This window comes from Lampris incognitus, chromosome 20 (genome assembly GCF_029633865.1).
Source record: "Lampris incognitus isolate fLamInc1 chromosome 20, fLamInc1.hap2, whole genome shotgun sequence".
NCBI classification, from domain to species: domain Eukaryota; kingdom Metazoa; phylum Chordata; class Actinopteri; order Lampriformes; family Lampridae; genus Lampris; species Lampris incognitus.
This window is the reverse complement of record NC_079230.1, coordinates 27,926,557-27,943,791: the sequence shown is the minus strand read 5'-3', so window position 1 is coordinate 27,943,791 and position 17,235 is coordinate 27,926,557. Positions and strand designations below refer to the sequence as shown.

General features: G+C 48.1%; 1 protein-coding gene across 1 annotated transcript in view; it reads right to left on the bottom strand.

Moving 5' to 3' along the window:
- Positions 1-214: 214 nt before the first annotated feature.
- Positions 215-17,235, bottom strand: part of poln (polymerase (DNA directed) nu) — a gene marked incomplete at its 5' end in the record, with an annotated part of 150,756 nt that continues 133,735 nt past the window's right edge. Inside the window, 5 exons of the mRNA XM_056300215.1 lie at positions 215-301; positions 2,113-2,174; positions 2,317-2,384; positions 6,611-6,689; positions 7,404-7,514. Coding sequence (XP_056156190.1) covers positions 215-301; positions 2,113-2,174; positions 2,317-2,384; positions 6,611-6,689; positions 7,404-7,514 — 407 coding nt within the window. The remainder of the gene's footprint in view (positions 302-2,112; positions 2,175-2,316; positions 2,385-6,610; positions 6,690-7,403; positions 7,515-17,235) is intronic.

Genomic DNA, 17,235 nt, shown 5'->3' with positions numbered 1-17,235 from the left:
TGTACATGTCTATATATCTATATATATATCTATATATATATAGATATATATATAGATATATATATGAAAGAGAGATGGACAAAGAAACTAAAACAGAAGAAGAGACAGATGAAAACCCACACAGGAAGAAAGGATGACCAGAGAAATGTGGAGGATGTAGAAGGAGATAAAAGAAAAGGGGACAATCAAAATGGTGAGGGGGGTGGGGGGGTGTTCAGAGAGAGAGTGACGTTCGAGGTATGTTCAGGTCTGACATGGAGCCCCACGACTTGCCACTGGAGACCACCACCTTCAGGGGGACCTAGGAAACACACACACACACACACACACACACACACACACACACACGCGAGCACACACACACAGGGAGGGATGTCAGTGTATGTGCACGTGTGTGGACACAGATATGGGTGCACACACCGTCCAAAGTGACCTACATTCAATCAGGGTCTTTTATCAGCCCGCTGACTGCCGCTGTGTGACAAACAACACACAACGCGGCCCACAGACCCGCTTCATGAATAAACACACATGCTGGTGTCCTGCTGCTGGCCGCCTTCAGCTGATAACCTCAAAATCATCTGATTCATGTTCTGACCTACCTACGGCACACACGAGCAGCTATGCTACACCTACAGCGGCAGCTGGGGGGATTTGCTCATAATACCATAATGATATATTACAACAACAACATTGGTCAGTTGTTGCATTCTTAATTCAAATACCCTTTTCAAAAATAAAACACAAATCAGGGATACTAACACATTTCTCGACCCTTCAGTGAATTCATCCTGTGTTGGAGAAGTACTCAGAGCTGTAACGCCTCTGATGACAAGACCAAGTGTGGTAATCATTTAGCCTGGTCTGACTGATGTGTCCGTCCATGGCTGTCCATTCCCCTCTGTAGTTTTCCCACAATGCTACAGGGCCGTGGTTAGAGATGGGGAAATACACACCAGTCGAATCATCTTGGAAGTCTACTGCACTACAACCTGTCATAACTCCAGCTGTCACACTTGATAGCAGTTGAGAAAATGCTACGCTACAACTCGCAGCTGTTGGCAGTGGTTGTCCCTCTACAAATCATGCCTACAACAGGTGTGTCATCATCCAGCTCCTCGTGGTCCAAACGTCACATTAGCACGAGGGTGTCTTTATGAGCACGGACCCAAGAGAGAGCCTACACTAAAGCAGATCGGGTTCCATCCATCCATCCATTATCCAAACCGCTTACCCCACCTAGGGTCGCAGGGATGCTGGAGCCTACCCAGCAGTCATTGTGCGGCGGGCGGGGAGACACCCTGGACAGGCCGCACGTCCATCACAGGGCCAACACATTCACACCTAGGGACAATTTTTTTTTTTTATAAATTTATTTCTGGTTTTTCCCCTTATCCCACCCGATTAACCCAATGGCATATGGCCGGAACTCTTGCCGAATAACTCCCCTGGCTCACGTTTCCACAGGAAGGAGATAGTCGTAACACCAGCTTCCTTCAAACTCGTGTTGACTGCTCTCGCTATTTTACACGCTGAAGCCTCGCATGGATTGCATTACCCTCAGGCCGCAAAGGAGACGTAGGGAGAATGCGTTCGGTTGCTTGGCTGCAGGCACCTGGACGGGCCAGAGGGGTCGCTGGAGAACGATGAGTCCCTGAACACTACACCGATCTACACCCACTATCCCTCGGGTAAGGGCGGCCTAATGAATGCCTCACTCCGTGGACGCTCTGGCCATGACCGGTTACGGCGAGTCTGGGATACGAACCTCCCAGCCACATGACGAGCGGACTGCAAGAACGGCGGTTTATTCCGCTCGGCCATCAGAGCGGCCCATAGGGACAATTTAGTACGGCCGATTCACCTGACCTACACCTGGAGCACGCGGAGGAACCCCACGCAGACACGGGGAGAACATGGAAACTCCACACAGAGGACGACCCGGGACGACCCCCAAGCAAGCAAGCAAACAAGTCCAACCTTGGGGGTCAGATCGGGTTCATGGAGGAAAAATCTCAGAAATCATTCTGCATCATACCATCTCTTGGGACAATAACAGGAAAATATCAAAGTACTGAATTATTGTAGTACATCAAATTTCCATTTGCTTACCTTCAGATTAACTCCGAGACAGTCTATGTGCTGCAGGGACTCCATGGTACTCTTCACAAGAGCTGCCCATGCACACGCACGTACACACACACACACATACCAATACAAAGAAATATCAGTAACCGTACAGGTACTACTGTGTTAGTCTTAATGAGTCATAAACCTAATAATCTCACTGGACGACACATTGCAGAAGATATTCACCTGCAAACTGCTCCACCTGGGAGTCCTCCACCTCATACAGCAGCTCATCGTGGAGCTGGGCCACCAGCCTGGCATTGCAAAGCAACAAACAGATCCACATATCAACACATCAGTAATACGAAATGTGATACTTTTCCAGTGTGGAAAGTTCTCTCTCACCATGTTCCGACCATAAGGGATGGTCCGAGCTCCAGAAACACGACTCTGGACCTAGGAGGAGTCAGAGGCTTGCTTGTTCACTGACGGGAGCTCATACCAACGCACTGTATTTAAAGGACCCTGACTCACGAGGCCACCATGCCGATCCAACACAACCACACTGTGGATTTAAGCATGGCCACCAGCCGAATTACCTTACATCTTGTTTGTTGCTGGCGAGGGTTTCTAACCTGCCAGACACTTCGGCATGTCTCCAGCTGTCATTTGGATGTCCTCCTCTGCTCTAAAAATCTGGTTGGCCGGTAAAACAGTGAAAGTTGTTGGTGTGTTTTGGCAAGAACCCCCCTGGGGTGCTTAAAAAGTCACTCCCCCATCCTTTGAAATCATGTGGCAATGCATGCCAGCGCTTCCCCAACATCTCTGTTTCCTTATGTGCTTTCAACAGTTTTGCATAATAATAATAATAATAATAAAAACTTTAGTTGTATAGCACCCTTCATACATAAAATGCAACTCAAAGTGCTTTACATTAAAAACAAAGGAAACAATAAAACTCAACAACAATACAGATAAAATAAGGTAAAAGTAATAAAACACAGACCTAGGCAAAAAACATAAAACAAGGCAAGAAATAAAACCACAGTACAAGATACAAAAAATAAGAATAAAAAAAATATAAAGTGGAATTAATTAAAAGCAAGAGCATAAAAATGGGTCTGGAGCTGATTCTTAAAACTATCTATGGACGTTGCTTCTCTTGTTTGTTGGGGGGGGGGTCTATTCCAAGCCGTCGGTGCATAAAAACAAAATGCTGCTTCGCTATACTTTTTCTAGATCATTCTAGGGACATTGAGCAGGCCAGCACCAGAGGATCTGAGAGAGCGGCTCGGAACATAATCAGATAAGCAGTCAGATAGGTATGAGGGTGCTAAACTATGTAGAGCTTTAAACACAAGTAAAATAATTTTAAAATAAATCCTCAATGCTACAAGAAGCCAGTGTAAAGATGCTAAAACTGGGGTAATGTGATCTCTCATCCTGGTTTTTGTTGCCACCCTTGCTGCCGTGTTCTGTACTAGTTGCAGCCTATCAATACCTTTTTTTTGGGTAAACCAGAAAGAAGTGCATTGCAATAGTCTAGACGTGAAGAGATAAAAGCATGCGTCACCTTTTTGGCATCTTCCAGGGAGAGATAGGGTCTAATTCTAGCAATATTTTTTAGGTGGAAAGAAAGGCCCCCTTTGTAAAATTGTTGATATGTGATTTAAAATCTAACTCAGAGTCAGTGATGACACCCAGGTTTTTTACTACAGTCTTATTCTGTACAGCCAGACTTCCCATTCTACTTGATATCATTTCTCCCTGTGCATTAGTGCCTATAATGAGATTTTCTGTCTTGTCTTCGTTCAATTTGAGAAAGTTTTCACTCATCCATTGTTTAATACTAGACAGACAATTCATTAAGGGATTGAGAGCATTGGGGTCATCTGGCGCTACAGACAAATACAATTGAGTATCATCAGCATAAAAATGGAAATTCACTCCATGATAACAGATAATTTTCCCAAGCGGCAGCATGTACAGGCAGAACAATAAAGGACCAAGAATGGAACTCTGCGGAATACCTGAGAAAATTACATGTTTGTCTGAGACATGGCCAGAAAGACTAAAAAAATAGCTTCTGCCAGTGAGATACGTATGTGTAGAACCATGATAGGTCAGTGCCTGGAAGGCCAATCCAATTCTCAAGGCAGTCTAGAAGTATATCGTGATCAACTGTATCAAAGACAGCCGTCAGATCAAGGAGTAAAAGAATGGAAACATTGTTATTATCATCACTCACTCTGAGATCGTTAACTATTTTTACAAGCGCTGTTTCAACATTGTGTTCTTTTCTAAAACCGGACTGCAATTTATCATGAATCTTGTTTTCATACAAAAACCCATCCAATTGTTTATACGCTGCCTTTTCCAAAATCTTGCCCAGAAAAGGCAGATTAGAAATAGGCCTATAATTGCTCAGCAACGACAGATCAAGATTATTCTTCTTGAGTAAGGGCTTTACTATAGCTGTTTTCAGTGAATCAGGAAAGATACCTGATTCTAAAGAACACTTTACAATATCCAAAACATCCCCAATCAAACTATCTAAGACCGCTTTAAAAAAGGCAGTGGGAATTGCATCCAGAGAGCAGGTGGATGACTTCATCTGCAAGATGTTTTTACGAAGTTCCTCTTCACTAATTTTACAAAAGGAAATTAGATTTCCCTGAGAGTCATTACTAGCAGTTTGCCTCTTTGGATTAAAAACCTTATTCATGATACTACTCGGGTATTAATGATTTTATTATCAAAGAATGATGCAAACTCATCACATTTTGATTTAGAAGCAGGGCATAACTGCTCATGAGACTGGGGAGGATTTATAAGATGATCAATTGTGGAAAATAAGACTCTGGAGTTGTTCCTGTTTTCATTTATAATGCCAGAGAAATAAGCCTGCCTTGCACAGCGCAGAGCTTTGTTATAAACAAATATAGGTTTTCTAAAAATCTTGCTCTGCTCTACGGCAATCCCTCTTGAGCAAACGTATTTGCTCAGTCTTCCAGGGTATTACTGTAGTCTGTGATTTTTTCTTAGTTTTCATAGGAGCCACTATGTTGAGACGGGACTCTAGTTTAAAGTTGAAGTGGTTAACTTTATCAGATATATAACCAGAGCATGCACATTAAAGTCATACTACAAAAGTACCCATAGACAAACATACAAGAAATAAAACATTAACGTGGCTATCCTTAATTTCTTCAATAGTTTGTTTTCATCCATCCATCCATTATCCAAACCGCTTATCCTGCTCTCAGGGTCGCGGGGATGCTGGAGCCTATCCCAGCAGTCATTGGGTGGCAGGCGGGAAGACATCCTGGACAGGCCACCAGGCCATCATAGGGCCTAATAAATATAATTAATAATTCATAAAGTATATCAAAATAAAAAAAAAAGCTTTGAACAGCTGTCCAAAGCCACTATAATCTGACAGAAAACTCACAACATCCTGCAAGCTCCACCGTCGTTTCCTCCCATTGAGTCACAGTACATGATGGCCTTCTTGCGGAAATCTATGGCGCTATTTTTGTGCCTCGTTCCTGAGCATGCAGTGGGACTTTCTGAGCACAGAATAATTTAACTTGAGCAAACAAAAATCTTTTCTGTGCTCATACTGCAAACATCAGTTTGATTCAAAATGGATGTGATCCTGAATGCTCAGAAAGTGTTCACGTGCAGGTCACAATTTCTACGGTCACAGATTTTGGTGTAACACCAGCAAGGTAATCTAGCAGTAGCATGCGTATTCTGGAGAAGACTGAACAACGATGTCATCCGACAAAATAATATTGGCAAAATATCAAGCCTTATAGTGGCACAGTGGCGCAGTTGTTAACGCGGTTGCCTCACAGCAAGACCGTCCTGGGTTCAAACCCCGGGGTTGTCCAACCCTTGGGGGTCATCCCAGGTGTGTGGAGTTTGCATGTTCTCCCCATGTCTAGGTGGGTTTCCTCCGGGTTCTCCAGTTTCCTCCCACAGTCCAAAGGCATGCAGGTCAGGTGAATTGGCCGTACGAAAGTGTTTCTCAGTGTGAATGTGTATGTGTATGTCAGCCCTGTGATGGACCGGCGGCCTGTCCAGCGTGTCTCCCCACCTGCCTCCCAATGACTGCTGGGATAGGCTCCAGCATCCCATGACCCAAGTTGGGATGAGCAGCTTGGGTAATGGAATATCAAACATTTAATCAAACCTGAATAAACACTGGATGATGTTCCGCTTTGAATTTTAGTGCCTATCGCTTGGCTGATACATTGAGAATGAGAATAAGGAAGATGGATAGAGAGGGAGAAGTGGGCCGCTGTGTGATGGGAGAAAGGCGAGGGCATTTGAAGGTGGTGGCTCCTTATCTGGAGACTACCATAACATAAATATAGAGTTAGCCAGTCTGAAACCCTCCCACTGCATTTGACATATCAGTCCCTCCTTCTCCTACTGAAGGTCAAAGCAGCCTGACAGTGATACCGGCTGTTTGTTGTGTGTTTTGTTGGCATGCAGACTAGTTAATTCCTCTGTGGCACACGGTTGTGTTTACCTGGCAGAAAGCACGCTGGAGGAGGAGACCTGTGAGAAGATTCTGATCATGGCCGCTTTACACAGGTCAGCAGCTGAACCTGTAAAGGTGTACACACACACACACACATTTATTTTAGTGCTAATGATATAGTTGACTCACGTCAGCAAACTTTAAATTAAATCTGTCTCCCAGGGCGTCCAGGTAGTGTAGCGGTCTATTCCATTGCCTAGCAACACCGGGATTGCCGGGTCGACTCCCCGTGTTGCCTCCGGCTTGGTCGGGCGTCCCTTCAGACACAATTGGCCATGTCTACGGGTGGGAAGCCAGATGTGGGTATGTGTCCTGGTCGCTGAACTAGCACCTCCTCTGGTCGGTCGGGGTGACCGTTCGGGGGGGGGGGTACTGAAGGGAATAGCGTGATCCTCCCGCGTGCTACGTCCCCCTGGTGAAACTCTTCACTGTCAGGTGAAAAGAAGCGGCTGGCAACTCCACATGTATCGGAGGAGGCATGTGGTAGTCTGCAGCCCTCCCTGGATCGGCAGAGGGGGTGGAGCAGAGACCAGGATGGCTCGGAAGAGTGGGGTAATTGGCTGGATACGATTGGGGAGAAAAAGGGGGGAAGAATCCCCCCCCCGAGAAAATATTAAAATAAATCTGTCTGCCAATACAATTTCACATCGATCCCTAAAAATCTATTTTAAAAACCCATTTTTTCTAGTCCTCATAAGGAACTCTCTACTCTGATAGAGCCATTAGAAGGTACACACACACACACACACACACACACACACACCACTGTCGGTGAACTCACCTTGCACTACGAAGTTAACAGCCTGTCTCTCGGCCTGCATTCGGACACCCCAGTCAGGGGAGTGGATGTTGGGCAGGGTCCGACGACGACCCATGATGGAGAGTACGTAACCTAGGCAACAGCAAAAAAAATCAGCATAGATGTTTGTGTTATGATAAATCAATAATTCACTGGGATTTCAGCACAGCATTTGGGTTTACTTGTTCACTCTGACCACATCTGCAGCAAGAGGATGACAGATAGACATCAGCAGAGAGCAGTTTTACTTGCAATGTAACAAACTGAAAATCAAATATCTGGCAAACAAAGTAGATAAACACCCACAGCTGTTGACGGGGTTGCATGCTGGTCATGTTTTTTTGTTATAACAATCTGGAGTGAACCAATGAAATGCGCAAAACTCCCCCAGCACATTTATCTTAGCTAGCAGTCAAGCTTGTGGAAACACTCTCATCTTCAGCCGCTTCTCCGGGGTCAGGTCTCGGCGGCAGCAAGCTAAGTAGGGCACTCCAGATGTCCCTCTCCCCAGCAACGCCCTCCAGCTCCTCCTGGGAGATCCTAAGGTGTTCCTAGGCCAGATTAGACATGTAGTCCCTCCAGCGAGTTCTGGGTCTACCCCGGGGTCTCCTCCCAGTTGGATGTGCCCGGAAAACCTCCAAAGGAAGGCGCCCAGGAGGCATCCTAATCAGATGTCGGAACCACCTCAACTGGCTTCTTTCGATGCGAAGGAGCAGTGACTCTACTCCGAGCTCCCTCCGGATGTCCGAGCTCCTCACCCTATCTCTAAGGCTGAGCCCAGACGCCCTAAGGAAGAAACTCATTTCAGCCACTTGTATCCACCATCTCACCCTTTCGATCACCTCCCAAAGCTCATGACCATAGGTGAGGGTTGGAACAAAGATTGACTGGTAAATTGAGAGCTCAGCTCCCTCTTGACCACAACGGTCCGGTACAATGTCCACATTACTGCTGATGCTGCACCAACCCGCCTGTCAATCTCCTGCTCCATCCTACCCTCACTTATGAACAAGACCCTGAGATATTAGAACTCCTTCACTTGAGGCAACAACTCATCTCCAATCCGGAGGGAGCAATCCACCATTTTCCGGTAGAGAACTATGGGCTCAGTTTTAGAGGTGCTGACTCTTTCACCAGGGGGACGTAGAGCATGGGAGGATCATGCTATTCCCTCCAGTTCCCCCTCCCCCCTGAACAGGTGCCCTCGACCGACCAGAGGAGGCGCTAGTGCAGTGACCAGGACACACACCAAAATCCGGCTTCCCACCAGCAGACACGGCCAATTGTGTCTGTAGGGACGCCCGACCAAGCCAGAGGTAAGATGGGGATTCGATCCGGTGATCCCCGTGTTGCTAGGCGACGGAATAGCCTGCCACACCACCCGGACACCCTCCAAAGTATCTCTGAATGTTTTATGCCAACTGGAGGGAAGTGTGACTTGCTGCTCGACTCGATATTGACCGCAGGTTGTTTGGGGGCTGCATACATTCTCATATCACCATTTAATTTTGGGAGGGCTTAAACCAGTGACGCAGTGGTGAATGAATAGGCTGGTCATCTATGACTTATATGTGGTGACTGGTGTCACGTGGAAACGTTGCACAGATGAAACCCCACGCCATGCTGCGTGGTAGCAGCAGGCACAGTTCCTCGGGTCACAGGTTGACGAGAAGCGATGTATTGATACAGCAGTACAGGTGATTATGGTAGTCTCAGACTTACGACTGCATGAGCGCGTATCTATGTGCGCTCACTCATACAAAACACAAACATTTGCTGGCATGCGTGCCCCCACATGAACACACACATACCAATAGCAATGCAGTACACACAAACATTGACAAAGACACGCAGCAGGCACATGTACATACACTAACATGTGAATTCACAAGGCACGCGTATTCACACACGGGTCACAATAGACACACAAACACACAAGGTATGCAATACAGAGATGCAAATGCATGCGCGCAAACACACATACACACAATTTCAGAGTGAACCAGTACATTCCACTGGTTGGACAATGTACCAGGCTCCGCAACCAAATCCCTTTCACTATCTCTTACTGTGGCATTAGCCAACCAAGCTAACAGACACCGAATGACCCTCATCTCAGCACAGAACAGACATTAATATAGTAATACACATTAACACACACCCACACACACTGTATTCCTGCTGTTTCCAAGCCATGACACACGCGCATGACCTTTTCACTGAGAATGTGACCTTGGGTTCCGGGACACAATGACAGGGATGTGCGGGGTACTTTGTGTCAGTGATAACACATCACACTGCGGTGCTTTCTAGCTATAGACAGGTACGACTGTTCATAGGACTGGAATGTGGCAGTGTTTTCATACTCCGCAGGCTGGCTTTTCACAGCCAGCGGGCTGGTCAGTGTTTTCAGAAAATGCAGGCCGTTCGTGGTACGTGGCGTGCGGAAAAGCAGTGCGTATGGAATGCGCTCATCTATGTGCTTGGTGTGAGTGTTTTTCAAAAGGGGAATGTTAGTCCAGCCGGCTGGTCTGGGCCCACCTGGAATAAAGAGACTTGGCTGCGCCCCAATACACCTGACAGGGCTACACAACCGGAGGGTTTTTCTGTGCACTGCATGGACCGTTCCGATTACTGGCAAGGTAAAGAGAGGTGGTGTATGCTTTTTTTATTAACAATTCATGCAGCACTGACTGACTGACTGACTGACCGGGAATATTTCTCTCTAACGTGCGATCACTGTGCCACAAACTAGACAAACTTCATCTACTGGCGGGGAAGAAGAGAGACTTTTCTTCATCTTGCGTTTTGGGCTTTGCGGAAACTTGGGTGTTTGGATCAATACCGGCGCCCTGGTGGCTCACCTGGTAGAGCGCGTACCACATAAGGCTGAGTCCTTACCGCAGCGGCCTGGGTTCAAATCCGGCTCGGGCCCTTTAGGGGCGGCACGGTGGCGCAGTGGTTAGCACAGTTGCCTCACACCAACTAGGTCCTGGCTGGGTTCGAGCCCCGGGGTAGTCCAACCTTGGTAGGCCATCGTGGGTCATCCTCTGTGTGGAGTTTGCATGTTCTCCCCGTGTCTGCGTGGGTTTCCTCCGGGGGCTCCAGTTTCCTCCCACAGGGCAAAGACACGTAGATCAGGTGAATTGGCTGTACTAAATAGTCTCTTGGTATGAATTGGTGTGTGTGTGTGTGTGTGGGCCCTGTGATGGCCTGGCGGCCTGTCCAGGGTGTCTCCCCGCCTGCCGCCGAATGACTGCTGAGATAGGCTCCAGAATCCCCGCGACCCTGAGAGCAGGATAAGCGGTTCAGATAATGGATGGATGGCTGGATGGATGGATAAAATGGAGAGTCAGGGCATGGCGTTCTTGTGTCCGGCTATCATTTTGCGTAACAATGTGGTAAACCTCCTGTATTCCTCTGTGCTAGTTTCTGTGATGAAGTATGAGGGAGACTGGGGCATCAACTATGCCGCAAATCCCCTTTTTATTAACGACAAGCCTTTGCCGGCTCTGTTCTCCAGTGTTTGAAGTAGAAATAGTGCCTGTGTGAACACCTCTGCATGTGTGTGTGTGTGTGTGTGTGTGTGTGTGTGTGTGTGTGTGTGTGAATCCGCCAGCGTATCGGCAAGTGTGTGGGCGTTGTTTACAATATCCACACATATCAAGGGCTATTCTGTGTTCGCTGCAGCCTTCGGATGACTTGGCCTATTTCCTATATCTTGGTGAATCCCCTCGCCGTTACTCAGATTGCATAAATACAAGATATTTATATCCTCCTCCGCCTCTTCTCATCCCTTCTTCTCAGGCGCTGTGTGGAACGTGAAGATATCGCAGTTCTCCTGAGGTTAAGGAAGTGTATATGAAGAGGGCAGACCACACCAGAGGGGGGTCTTCATTTCCCTTCCCTTTCAAACACAATGAGTGTCCAGCACACTGTGTGCTAATGGGAGGGAGGCAGCCAAAGCCACAGCTCTACAGTAGTAAAGCCTACCTCAGTGGTTCTCAATCAGGTCCTCAGGCACCACCAGTTCTGCTGGCTTTCTACTCAACCAGTCAACCATTCAGTGGTTAGCACTGTTGCCTCACAGCAAGAAGGTCCTGGGTTCGAACCCCAGGCCGTCCCAGGTCTTTTCTGTGTGGAGTTTACATGTTCTCCCGGTGTCTGCGTGGGTTTCCTCCAGGTGCTCCGGTTTCCTCCCATCATCAAAAAGACATGCATGTCTGCATGTGTCCCTGAGCAAGGCAATGGAAAGAAGAACTGGAGTTGGTTCCCGGGTGCTGCAGCTGCCCACTGCTCCTAGCTACACAGCCATGATGGGTTAAATGCACAAGATGAATTTCCCCAAGGAGACAAATAAACAGTACATGGAAACCCCCCCATAGTTCATCACATTCACCTGTTGTTCCAGGTGTAAAACCTCCCTGATCGGAGGCTGAATGACTGGAACAACAGGTGAATGTGTTGAAGTACCTGGTTGAATAGAAAACCTGCAGTACTGGTGGTACCTGAGGACCTGATTGAGAACCATTTGCCTACGTTATGACTATTATTTATGTCATGCTAATATTCTTCAGTGCTGGATCCTGAACACGTTTCTTTTTAATTTACTCGCTTGTTTTCTTTGTTAAAAACATGTAACACAAAACATTTTTTTCCTCTTCACCTCCTCTTTCTCTCCCCCCACCATCATCATCATTATCAACAACATCTACTTTTCTGGATTTTGTCACAAAGCACTTGAAAAAAACAAGCAATTTTGAGAGCTTCTCTTTGTAAGATTTCAGAGGACACACTAAATGGTAAATAAAAGGACTGCATTTTATTTAGCACTTTTCTAGTTGCATCAGCCACTCAAAGCACTCTACAGTTAGTTAATGCCTGACATTCACCCATGCATACGCACGCACCCATGCATGCACGCACGCACACACACACACACACACACACACACACACACACACTGATACACTGATGGCAGTGTAAACTACAAAGTAACAACCAGTTCATCGATAGCAGTTTGGGTTCAGATATCTTGCTCAGGGACACCTTGACATTTTTGCCAGGAGGAGCTGAGGCTCAAACTGGCAACACTCCAGTTACCAGACAACCTGAATCCTGAGCTACTGTTGCCCGAGCAGTGGCTCAGCATGCAGTAGCTCAGTGTGCAGTGGCTCAGGATGCAGTGGCTCAGTGTGCAGTGGCTCAGGATGCAGTAGCTCAGTGCGCAGTGGCTCAGGATGCAGTGGCTCAGGATGCAGTGGCTCAGGATGCAGTGGCTCAGTGTGCAGTGGCCCAGGATGCAGTGGCTCAGGGTGCAGTGGCTCAGCATGCAGTAGTTCAGTGTGCAGTGGCTCAGGATGCAGTGGCGCAGTGTGCAGTGGCTCAGGGTGAAGTGGCTCAGTGTGCAGTGGCTCAGTGTGAAGTGGCTCAGGGTGCAGTGGCTCAGGATGCAGTGGCCCAGGATGCAGTGGCTCAGGGTGCAGTGGCTCAGTGTGCAATGGCTCAGGATGCAGTGGCTCAGTGTGCAGTGGCTCAGGATGAAGTGGCTCAGGGTGCAGTGGTCCAGGATGCAGTGGCTCAGGATGCAGTGGCCCAGGATGCAATGGCTCAGGGTGCAGTGGCTCAGTGTGCAGTGGCTCAGGATGCAGTGGCTCAGTGTGCAGTGGCTCAGGATGAAGTGGCTCAGGGTGCAGTGGCTCAGGGTTCAGTGGTCCAGGATGCAGTGGCTCAGCATGCAGTGGCTCAGCATTCAGTGGCTCAGTGTGAAGTGGCTCAGGGTGCAGTGGCTCAGGGTGCAGTGGCTCAGGATGCAGTGGCTCAGTGTGAAGTGGCTCAGTGTGAAGTGGCTCAGGGTGCAGTGGCTCAGGATGCAGGGGCTTAGGGTGTGGTGGCTTAGCATGCAGTGGCTCAGCCGAAGTGCACTACATTGACACACTGTAGTTCTGTACAAAGGGGGCAGAAGAGTGGAAGAAGAGAGGAGAACAACTATGCATCCCCCAGCCTGCTTATAGAAAAGTTACATCAGCTTCCTAGACTGATGATAAGATCTATTTGGAGAGGACAAGATGCACATCTTGACTGTAGTAGATGTGAGGCAGTGCTACTTTTTATCCTGGATCTAATTTGTTGTTCCTGTGTTATATATCTATCTTGTAACGTCTTCTACTACTTTCGGCTGCTCCCATTAGGGGTCGCCACAGCGGATCATCCATTTCCATTTCTTCCTGTCTTCTGCATCGTCCTCTGTCACACCAGCCACCTGCATGTCTTCCTTCACCACACCCGTAAACCTCCTCTTTGGCCTTCCTCTTTGTAGCAGAACAAATGAACAAAGACCAGCACCTTGTGTTCCCCAGTTGAATCTGAATCTAATTCTGCTATGACAGAATCCAACCCAATAGACCAAACCCCATCTTAAACCTGCCAGTGTTTACCTGGTCTGCTTGAGACAGCCGCTTTATTAGACACCAATCAAATACCAAGTCCAATACCAACTGACAGGTAACCTCATCCACACAGCAGTGTAAAGATGGTCAGGGAGCAGGGCTTGTCGTTTCCTCCCAGCCAAGCATTTCTTACATCAGACCATTTGATTGACCAAGTCAATCTCTGTCAGAGGACAAGAGTGAGGAGAAAAAGGGTGAAGGTGACAGAGAGAGGAGATAGGAAGATAGACAGAATGAGAGCGAGAGGAAGAGTTTCTGCACAGCGCAAGACTGGCAGATTGTGATAAACAAAAGGAGAAAAGGTGAGTGAGGAAGAGATGGAAAGAGACATGAGTCAGGGATAGAGAGAGAGAGAGAGAGAGAGAGAGAGAGAGAGAACAACAGGCAATGAGACATAATCATTTGCTGTGTCTGACAGCTGATAAGCACTCAGGCTCGCTAGCCTGAGTGGAGGCCGACTGTTTTGTCCAACATCACTCTCTGCTGGTGAGCTCACTCAGGGCTGAAGTGTCCTCCGTGTTCTGTGCCCGCTGTCTCGGAGGAGTACATCAATTACTGCGCTTCGATTAGGAAGCTGATACCCATGGGAGGGGGGAGGAGGTGAGCTTGGCCATGCAAGTCCGTGGTGATGGAATGACACGTCCACGTGTGACAACATGTCGATGGGTCTGATGAAGGTGCCCTGTTGGCTGACCTGATTCTCACCGTTTACCACCACCCAGGCCAAGGAGAGCAAATAACATTGGTCTTGTTAACCTTTACTGTACTGGTCACGAAGAGAAAACTCACTCATTTAATCAACAGCCTGCAGTGGAGCTAAAGTTACCATGCTGACTTTCATTACAAGTTGAGCCACAGTAATAGATTTTCCAAGCGTAATTATCATGTTTTTGATTTGTGCTGAAATCCCAAACATGTTTTTCTTCTATTGAGACAAAGTGAGGACTGAAAAGCATCCAGAGTTTAAGGCCACACAATTAAAAAAAAAAAAAAAAAATTTAGGGGGCGTCCAGGTAGCGGGGCGGTCTATTCCGTTGCCTACCAACATGGGGATCCCTGGTTCAAATCCCTGTTATTACCTCTGGCTTGGTCAGGTATCCCGACAGACTCAAATGGCTGTGTCTGCAGGGGGGAGCCGGATGTGGGTATGTGTCCTGGTCTCTGCACTATCACCTCCTCTGGTCGGTCGGGGCACCTGTTCGGTTGGTGGGGGGGGGGGAGAATAGCGCGATCCTCCCACGCGCTACGTCCCCCTGGTGAAACTCCTGACTGTCAGGTGAAAAGAAGTGGCTGGCGACTCCACATGTATCGGAGGAGACATGTGGTAGTATGCAGCCTTCCCCGGTTTGGCAGAGGGGATGGAGAAGAGATTGGGATGGCTTGGAAGAGTGGGGTAATTTGCCGGGTACAATTGGGGAGAAAAAAAGGGGGGGGGAAACCCGAAAAATATTAAAAAAAATATTTTTTTATACCTTCATTAAATAGTGATAGGAGAGGGAGACAGGAAATGGGGGGGGTAAGATATGCGACAAATGTCGCCGGCTGGATTCGAATTGACGACGGTTGCGAGCACGTGGCCATGTGGTATGCACTCTAACCACTGGCCACGGAGGCGCCTCCACAGAAACTAAAAGGTTGGCTGGGTTTGCTCGCAGGTCAGCAGGGTCTGATGTGACGCCACAGGTCTCAGACACTGTACGGCCCCGCTGGGAACATTTGCTATCACTTTAACAAGTTGCACATTTTTTACCAACATGTTTTTTCAGTTAAAGTGTGTTCTGAATTAAAACAAGGCAGTGCTTCTGGGTGCAGAGTGACATCATCTTTTGGCCTGTCTGCAGAGGTCAGTGGATTCTCTGACTCCTGGTTCAAGTGCGGCGTATACAGTATTTGATGTGTGCGTGTTTTTCAGCATCAGTTGTGCTGTGATGGCATTTCAGTCAAATTACAACCTGAGTGCCCTGCAGGGAACATCTCATCCCCTTAATTGACCAGAGGGCAGTTTGTCTCAGTTCTGCCAGTGCAAGCAGATCTTTCCTCTCACTCACACAAATACACACACGCGTGCACACACGCGTGCGCACACACACACACACACACACACACACACACACACACGCACACACATGAGAAGTCCTCTCTGGTTCTTTGTGTATGCAAGAGCATGCATGAATGTGTGTTTCTTATAACAACTGCACATGCTCAGATGCATACAGGGTAAAAATGCTTCTTGCATCCCCCAACTGATGAATTTGCAGAGATTTAGTTAATTTATATGTATTCAATTCACCACGGTACCCCATAGTGCCTAGTACATTCATACATAGTACATAGTGCCTCGTGCATAGTACATTCCCAGGGTGTGGGAAGATGGCGGTGCAAATTCACATTTGCGGCGACCTCACCCAGTACCATCCATGCCGTGTCTTTGTCCACATCTGTGCTTAAGTTGTGTCTTCGTTTGATGGCTGGGGGAGCCTTGTCTGCTGCGTCCTGTGGGCCCAGGGACCACGGCCCTGCCTGGAGCTGCAACTGAGGAGGAAACACCGAGGGCGGTCTGACAGGACGCGGAAAGTGGGGCAGGCTAAACTACCTGCTAGCCCATGCAGACCGGCAGTTCTGATAACACCGGGGGCGGTCTGGCGGCGGCCTCAACTGGCGTTGACTGTGGTGTTTTTGGTGTTGTCGTGTGGAGTGCAAGGAGGTGTGTCGAGGGTGTCTGGCTGGGAGAACTGGCGTTGGATTGGCTGGGGAAGCCTGGTCTGCTGCATCCGGTGGGCCCAAGAACCATGGCTCCTGCCTGGAGCTGTGCCCGAGGAAGGAGCAACGAGGGCAATTTGACAAGACGCGGAAGCAGGGCAGGCTAAGCTAACTGCTAGCCCTTGAAGACCGGCAGTTCCGATAACACCGAGGGCGCTTTGGCAGCATCCTCGCCTGGCGTTGACTGTGGTGTTTTGGGTGTTGTCGTGTGGAGTGAAAGGAGATGTGTCGAGGGTGTCTGGCTGGGAGAACTGGCATTGGATTGGCTGGTGGAGCCTGGTCTGCTGCATCTGGTGGGCCCAAGCACCACGGCCCCTGCCTGGAGCTGCGCACAAGGAGGGAGCACCACGGGCGGTCTGACAGGACATGGAAGTGGACAGGCTAAGATAACCACTAACCCATGCAGACCGGCAATTCCGACAGTCATCCTGACGTTTGTTCCCTTGGACAGTGATTTTTTTTCCAGTTTGGATATAGTATGTGTTCTTGTAGTTTGGATGTGTGTTTTTGTCTTTGTGTTGCACTGCTGTGGGCTTGGGGAAACAATATTTCATTTCATTCCCGATACCTTAACCTTCATCTTAACATGCCCCAAACTTAAACCT